At 36.6% G+C, this 8,043-nt stretch overlaps 1 protein-coding gene across 1 annotated transcript in view; it reads right to left on the bottom strand.

The window, feature by feature from the left end:
* The window catches only part of SLC7A11 (solute carrier family 7 member 11), a 71,117-nt gene extending 64,110 nt beyond the window's left edge, over nt 1-7,007 (bottom strand). The window contains exons 1-2 of the mRNA XM_017502885.2: nt 6,272-7,007; nt 1,273-1,399 (exon numbers count right to left, since the gene is read on the bottom strand). Coding sequence (XP_017358374.1) covers nt 1,273-1,399; nt 6,272-6,548 — 404 coding nt within the window. The 5' untranslated portion in view covers nt 6,549-7,007. The remainder of the gene's footprint in view (nt 1-1,272; nt 1,400-6,271) is intronic.
* Between the last annotated feature and the right edge of the window lie 1,036 nt (nt 7,008-8,043).

Genomic DNA, 8,043 nt, shown 5'->3' with positions numbered 1-8,043 from the left:
AAAAAAAAAAAAAAGGATACAAAATATCATGTTCAATGTCAAATGAGAAGCAGGGACTGCATTTTCCAGAAGAATTCAAAGATGAAAGAAATAACATAAATTAGAATAAACAGGAAATTAATTGAGGGAAAGGTAGGATTTAAGATGACCTTTGAAGAGCAGGTAAAACTGAGATAATCAAAAAGGAGCAGAAAGTACATTCCCCATACAGGGATTTTAGGGAAGGAAAAAAAAATACTTCTTTATTATTATTTGAATATAACAATTTTAAATAATGCAGAATTGTTTAAAATGAAAACAGACTTCATGAAGTATATTGATATGATACATGACACTACTTTGAAGGTCTTTTTTATGTAAAAAAAAAAAAAGGCTTCTAACATCTTAAAACTCATAATTAGTGTTAAGTCAATTCTTATTAGCAATGTATTTGCCACTTAGCCATAAAAGTTCACAGGAGCTCTCAATCATATATGTTTAATAAGAACAGATTTCCCCAGTAATAGCCATTAAATTCTGTAATCAGAATGTGCATGTCACATTTACCCAAGTAGTTACCCTTAAGGAACTGTGATACTCTGAAATGCTCATATGACATCATAAGCTTCCCACAAAGTTGAAGGAAACTTGCTATTCAGAGTGACTTAGCACTATTCAGCTTGATTTTAAACCAAGACAATCAGGAATGTGAACACATTCTTACAACAACAAAATCAAAAAAGACCTTTGCCACTATAGTTCCTGATTTGTTTAATGTGAGGAAATGAGTCACTTGACTCTGTCATGCAAACTCTGTTTTTATGAAGAATAAGACTTACTTAGTTGTTAAGCACAGAAGTGTCTTCATCACAATGACTAAAGTCAAATGACATAATGGTGTAATTTACAATAAGAAAAAACTCTAATTCCTAGTATAATATTTAATTTTGTCTAGTCAGTCAAAAGGTATCCAGGTGAATTTTCATGTTCATATCCTTTCAAGTAACCATCTTTCTCCTAGAAATGTCAAAGAGAATAGCTGAGGGTTAAAGAAAGGTAGATACTTTTAGAAGTTTGGCATTGCTGGCAAACTGCTTGCTTGCCAGTGACAAAATTGCATTACAAATATCTTAATCCAAAAAGGTATTTTATCACAGGCTTTATAGCCTGAGGTAAATGTGCTTATCACACAGTCACACAACATGCGTATTTCTAACCAGTTAAAAATAATCAAGGCGATTCATAAGAATGAATTGGTTTATTTTTTCTTAATTATTTCTACTATGCTCTTACCGTATTACGAGCAGTTCCACCCAGACTCGTACAAAAGCTGGTAATGGACCAAAGACTTCCAAAATATATGTGTAATGACCTCCGGATTTCTTTATACTTGTTCCCAATTCAGCATAAGACAAGGCTCCTGTGAAATATTTGTCACAAAATGGTACCAATTTAATACATTTTCAAGGCACCTATACAATAATGTTTATGTTGCCTGAGATGGAACTGCCCGCTTTGTTTTGAATGGCATCCTTATTCAAGACAAACAACAGTCATCTAATTGCTGAGACCCACCGAGTTTATTCTATTTGAACACTGTAATTTTACTTGAAATGATAAAGGCACATGTCTACAATATCATGTGTTCCAGAATTTTGAGCTGAAAACCTAGAAACAGGGCAAAAAGAGAAGAGAAATGCCAATACTATTGACCTATTTTTAGAAGAGCATATCTCACACCAAGACAAGGCATTAGACCAAATGTTTGAGTTAGTTTTTCATTTTCTTAAGGTTTTTTTTTTTGAGAACCCTTTTAATAAACATGTTCTGTAACAAATAAAAATAAACAAGCTGTATTCACTCTTTTTTGTGTGTGACGGAATCTTTGTCACCAGGCTGGAATGCAGTGGCGCAATCTCGGCTAACTGCAGCCTCCGCCTCATGGGTTCAAGCTATTTTCCTGCCTCAGCCTTCCAAGTAGCTGGGATTACAGGGGCGCACCACCAAGCCCAGCTCATTTTTGTATTTTTAGTAGAGATAGAGTTTCACCATGTTGGCTAGGATGGTCTCGATCTCTTGACCTCATGATTCATCCTCCTCAGCCTCCCACTGTATCTACTCTTTAGAAAACTATGGACTCTATGTCTTGAAAGATTTCATTTAATTTGTGGGATATATTTTGTCAACATAATGAATTCTGACTTAGTCTGTTTCTATAAAAGGCTATCTTGGATTTTTTTGAAGTGTACATTCTAAATGGTTGGAACAATATACTTTTTTTTTTTTTTTCTGAGACAGAGTTTCTCACCACCCAGGCTGGAGTGCAGTGGCAATCTCGTCTCACTGAAATCTCTGCCTCCTAGGTTCAAGCGATTCTCCTGCCTCGGCCTCCCGAGTAGCTGGGATTACAGATGCCTGCCACCACACCTGGGTAATTTTTATATTTTTAGTAAAGATGGGGTTTCACCATGTTGGCTAGGCTGGTCTCGAACTTCTGACCTCAGATGATCTGCCCACCTTGGACTCCCAAAATGCTGGGATTACAGGCATAAGCCACTGCTCCCCGCCAGAATATACTTTTTAAAATGAGGTGCTATAATGTATATTTGTGTACATTAGATCAAATTAACTATAAGCTAAATTTTTAACATATAACAATACAACTCACAAAATTAGACAAATATGCAGCCCCCCAAAACCTCAGTTTCACTCTCTGTAAAATAGAGATCTCAATTTCTACCTCGTAAGGGAGTTGCATTTATAAATGTGGGTACCAAGCACAGTACATGGGCTGACACATGGGAAGCACCACATGAAATATAGCTATGCTTTATTGATTTGAGTAATTAACAAGAAAACAAAAAGTATATCTTGTCATTATGTGAAAAGCTCTATCCGTACTGTCAAGTGCTCAAATGTAAGAACACAATTTTTGCCCAACTACTTCTGAAAATAGAAGTGTAGAAAAGTATTACTGATTAGTAATACTAAGACAGAACAGTCCATATAAATATAATTTGGATATTCAGTGAAATCTTAGTGTCACCTATTTTATATCTGATTTCTAAACTTCTCGTGACATCTAAGTCACCTAGGAATAATTTTTTTTTTTACTTTTTGAGATAGGGTATCGTTCTGGCACCTAGGCTGGAGTGCAGTGGTGCAATCTTGCCTCACTGCAACCTCCACCTCCGGAACTCAAGCAATCCTTCCACCTCAGCCTCCCAAGTAGCTGGGGGCACAGGCATATGCTCAGCTAAATTTTTCTGTATTTTTTTGTAGAGACAGGGTTTTACCATGTTGCCCAGGCTGGTCTGGAACTCCGGGGCTCAAGGGTTCTGTCTGCCTTAGCCTCCCAAAATGCTGAGATAATAGGTATGAGCCACCGGGCCTGGTCTGGGAATAATTTTTAATTCAAAAACACTCAAATGAAAAACAGACTGTAATCAAGAGAGTATAGATTTTCTACAAGAAAAATTCAAGAATCTCTATCACTTTAAAATTTGCACAAATTAATTCTAAAGTAACTAGTCTGCAGACCGATATTTGGGGAGTGCTGATATATTTCCTCTATCTATAACTACTTGTAATTAGTTGCAACTCACTCTCCATGGGGAAACATTCACCATGTTGGTAGGCTGTCCAGAAAAGGATCCAATATAAAATGTTATTGGAAGGAGTCTTAAGTACCTCAGAATTTATTATCAGAGAATCAATACCTAGACCTCTGTATGCTTTGCTGAAACTCCAGGATGGTTGCCCTAGGTTTAAACTGAGTTCTGGGGGAAGGATTTTCATTTAAAGGTCTCAAGCTTCATAACCATTTTGCCCAGATGAAAAAAGTTCAATACAAGATGTAAAAATCCATGTATTGACCCTTCACTTAAAAATACATATATATGTGTGTATATATATATATATATATATATATATATATAACCGAATATACAGATTCTTTACACTTGTTCCCAGAGTTCTAGAGTCTTTTCAAAAAGAAAGATTATATTTTCTTTACATTTTGCTTTGCTTGCCATTATGGAGGCACTCCTGTCCAAAAGCTTCTGGTAACTTAAGTGACAAATGCAGTATAAATATAGATAAGTAGATTAATAGCACACTCCCTGCAATTACTAATCAAAAAATACCAACTGAGGTGTAATCTTAGCTAGTTCCCTTGGCTGTTTCCTCTTTTTTATGTTCTTTTGAGCTTTTTAAGATGATATATAATATGCATACGCATATTTTCATAGCGCAAGTCACCATCATTTTAGTTCAATACTCATAGTAATCTGTTTTATGACATCTGAGTAATTCTTTATTATGTGCAAAAACTGAATCACATAGTAGAAGCTGAATGTACATAAATATGCAAAGTCCAGTAAACTGGTTGTGGTTCTTCTGATTAGATGTTGATTTATTCTGAATATAAAAAGTGCTCTAGGAAGATTTAAAGGCTAAGGGTGCACAAAGTCATTTAAGATGATCAACAATTAGGTTTCTTCTTATCTATAAATGCATACACCAGAGCTATTTGAATATTAATAGTGGCTAAGGGTACTATTAGAGTTTTTCATAACCATATTACTCCAAATTATTTTATAAGAGTGGGAAGTAATACTGAGAAATAAAGACACATAATTGTTACTTAATATTTAATGAAACACAAGTTAGTCATATAAATATGACTAACAAACTTTCTTAAAAACCCCAAACAATTCCCCTATAAATCTTTCTATACTATGACCTTGTTTTAACAAGTTTTATTTAAAATAACTTCTTCCTAAAAATGGAATTTGAGGGCCAGGCACAATGGCTCATGCCTGTAATCCCAGCACTTTGGGAGGCAAAGGCAGGTGGATCACGAGGTCAGGCGATCGAGACTGTCCTGGCCAACATAGTGAAATCCTGTCTCTTCCAAAATTCAAAAAGTTAGCCCGGTGTGGTGGTGTGTGCCTGTAGTCCCAGCTACTCAGGAGGCTGAGGCAGGAGAATCGCTTGAGCCCAGAAGGCAGAGGTTGCAGTGAGCTGAGACTGCGCCACTGCATTCCAGCCTGGGCGACAGAGTGAGACTCCATCTCAGAAAAAAAAATGGAATTTGAGTTCTCTAGATGAGTGTCAAACCAATGATTTAAAACATCACAGGGCCTGAGTAGAAAGAATAAATGGATTGGTACACATGGGATCAAGAGTTAGTACATGTTAGTCCTAGTTAGAGTTAGTACTTGTTAGTTAGACTTAGTCCCAGAGTTAAAACAAAAAGCAACTTATAAGTGTAGAATCTTTCCCAAGAAGAGTAAATACATCCTTATGGCATAAATCAAATTTAATATTTTTTGACAATTCGCCAGTTTTTATCATCTTTACAACAAACTCAGGTAGCTCTCTAGTTAAATTTGTCTACCTCATAAGGGCCATTTATTTACCTCTTTACTGTTAATTCTCAAATCAATAGACAAGACATAATTTTGAAGAAAAATTAGTAATTATACTTCTACCAGTTCCCTTCAGATTAATTCATTGAACAGGTGGACAAATTATCTGTGTCTCTGGAAAGCAAGTGAAATATAGATTAAAAAAACCAGATGTGGGCAAGCACAGAAAACTAACACCCAGCTGAAGTTTTAAAACTTGTATTGCAAAAGTATATGGGTGGTGAGGAGTGACGAAAGGTTGAAAAATAATTTGAAATATGCTCAGGCCATTGCAATATACCCCTTTATGATAGGCATTGAGTCATGCGCCATGATAATCTCTCCATGTCAAGGACTTTTGAAAGAATATTAAGAGCTGACAAGCACGTGAACTTACAAAATATTCTTAGAAAGACTGTTACCCATTTGTTTTGCTATTAAAAAGTCAGTAAAACTTCTGCTGAACACTCTGTTCTATGTCTAAATAGCCCACGCCAGGTTCCACTCCACAGGTATCTCACTCAGCATGCCAGCTGCCAGAATGCCCCAAACTAAGCACAACTGCCCTGCACAGAAACTGTGCGTGTTTTTTACTGGGTCATAAAAGTTAGCCTTTGCTCGCATCACCATGGGGAAAAGTCAGAAAATAGCCTGTCTTAGGAAAAGAAAGTACAGCCTGTAGGAAGCAATTTGAGGGAGTTCCAGATCACACCAACAGTGGATGTTGCGTCAGGGTAGTTCATGTACCTGAACAAAAATTTTAAAAATGTGGTGTGGCCTTTGCCATCCATTCACTCCTCCAAAATGATCATTTGCTTTCCCAGGAAACAAGCTTCCCAATCTCACAGCCACGCCCCTCCCAGAGAAAAAGTCGCACTCACCAAACAGTGACAGGGCCCCACACACCATCCAGATGATCAGAGACGTGCCCACGCTGCCTGTGTTCTCAAGCACGCCCTTAGGAGAGATGAAGATTCCTGCTCCAATGATGGTGCCAATGATAATGGAGATTCCCCTCAGTAAAGTGACTTTCCTCTTCAGCTGCACTTTCTCCTTCCCAGGTGGCTCCTTGTTGCCCAGGGAAGGCAGCCTCCCGTTAACATTTCCCTGCAGGTAACCTCCTCTGGAGATGGTGGACACAACAGGCTTTCTGACCATAGTAGGGGCACACAGGGTTGAAATAAACCAGAGGGAAAAAAAACAAAACTTTCAACTTTGGTGTCTCTTGGTGTTACTGATTGATGTCTTCCTCTTTGCTTTCAGAGTGTCTCTCTCAGAGCTACTTCGTTCACAGGTTAAAAACTCAAAGGTGTGCTTTGTCCTTCACAGCGATCTAATTACTACTCAGAAACACCTGTGTATGCATCGTGCTCTCAGTTCTCCACCTCCTCGTTCTATCACTCTGCTGCTGCTGCTGCTGCTGCTGCTGCTGCTGCTGCTGCTGCTGCCGCCCTATCATTACAAACCAGCTCAGCTTCCTCATGGGCTTGTATTTAAGTGCCTGCCTGTCACACCAACTTACTACAGCTAAATGATGATGCAAATTCTCCAGGTTTGCATCAGCCACACGAGTAATGCTCCAGCATTACTCAGCCTTTTTTTTTAAAAAAAAAAACAGGAGTAGCTTGTTGCTCAACTGACCTAAGCTTTTTAGAGAACAAAGCACACACTTTAAAGAGATTTTAGGCAATCCAGAAGTAGTAAATTCGGAACAGATCTCCCCAGAGATTTAAAGCAACTCCTAGTGAGCAACAAAAGCTCTTCAAACGAAAAGAAAATGAAAACTGAAACAGGAAATAGTTACTTCATTTTAAGGAGTTTCTTTTTTTTAATGCATGTATAAAAACATTTACACATGCATTTTTGTGAGTAGAATGTATCCTAAAGCTGCACTGTTTATAACAACACAGTTTGAATTTCATAATTTGTGTAATGCTTATTTCGAGTTTCTTATAAGGCAATACAGTCAAATCTAATATTTGCAAAACTAAAAAGATTCTACACTTTATAACTGCAGTTACATACATACAACTGTAAGCCTTTCTCAACATTAAAAGATAAAATTACTTCTTACAACTCATAATAAAACAGCATTTAAAATCACCGTCTGAGTGTGACAAATATAAAATTCACCATGACTCAGGAAAATCGTCATTTTCTGATTCTTATCAGCACTAGGTGATTTTTTGAACTAAGTGAAAGATACATATTCTTCGCTGTCATGTTGTTCCTTTGAATTACCAACAAAAATTCTAAGTTCAAAATTACACAATGACAACTACATAAAAATATGCACATAGCAAAAGCCTGTAAAGGAAAACACAGAATAGTAGTTATAGAAAGTAATGATATTATGTATGACTGTTTTCTACATAATATAAACTATTGTTATATTATGATGATATATTTAAAATGCATTAAAAATGTAAGCTAAGATTAAGATATTTACTTTGCAATAGTCAAAAAGACAAAACATTTTTAAACCCTTCTAACTTTCTCAACCAAGTTCCAAGAAAAAACAAATACTAAGAGAACAGAAATCTTGGATATCATTTTTGGCTATAGTTATATGTGGTTTTGTATGCAGAGAGAAGCATTGAATGTTATCATTACCCTGCAGCTACCTATACAGACCATTAAATATGCTTCTGAA

Source organism: Cebus imitator, unplaced genomic scaffold (genome assembly GCF_001604975.1).
Source record: "Cebus imitator isolate Cc_AM_T3 unplaced genomic scaffold, Cebus_imitator-1.0 Scaffold303, whole genome shotgun sequence".
NCBI lineage: Eukaryota > Metazoa > Chordata > Mammalia > Primates > Cebidae > Cebus > Cebus imitator.
The sequence above is the reverse complement of the archived record's forward strand: the minus strand, read 5'-3'. Positions and strand labels throughout refer to the sequence as shown.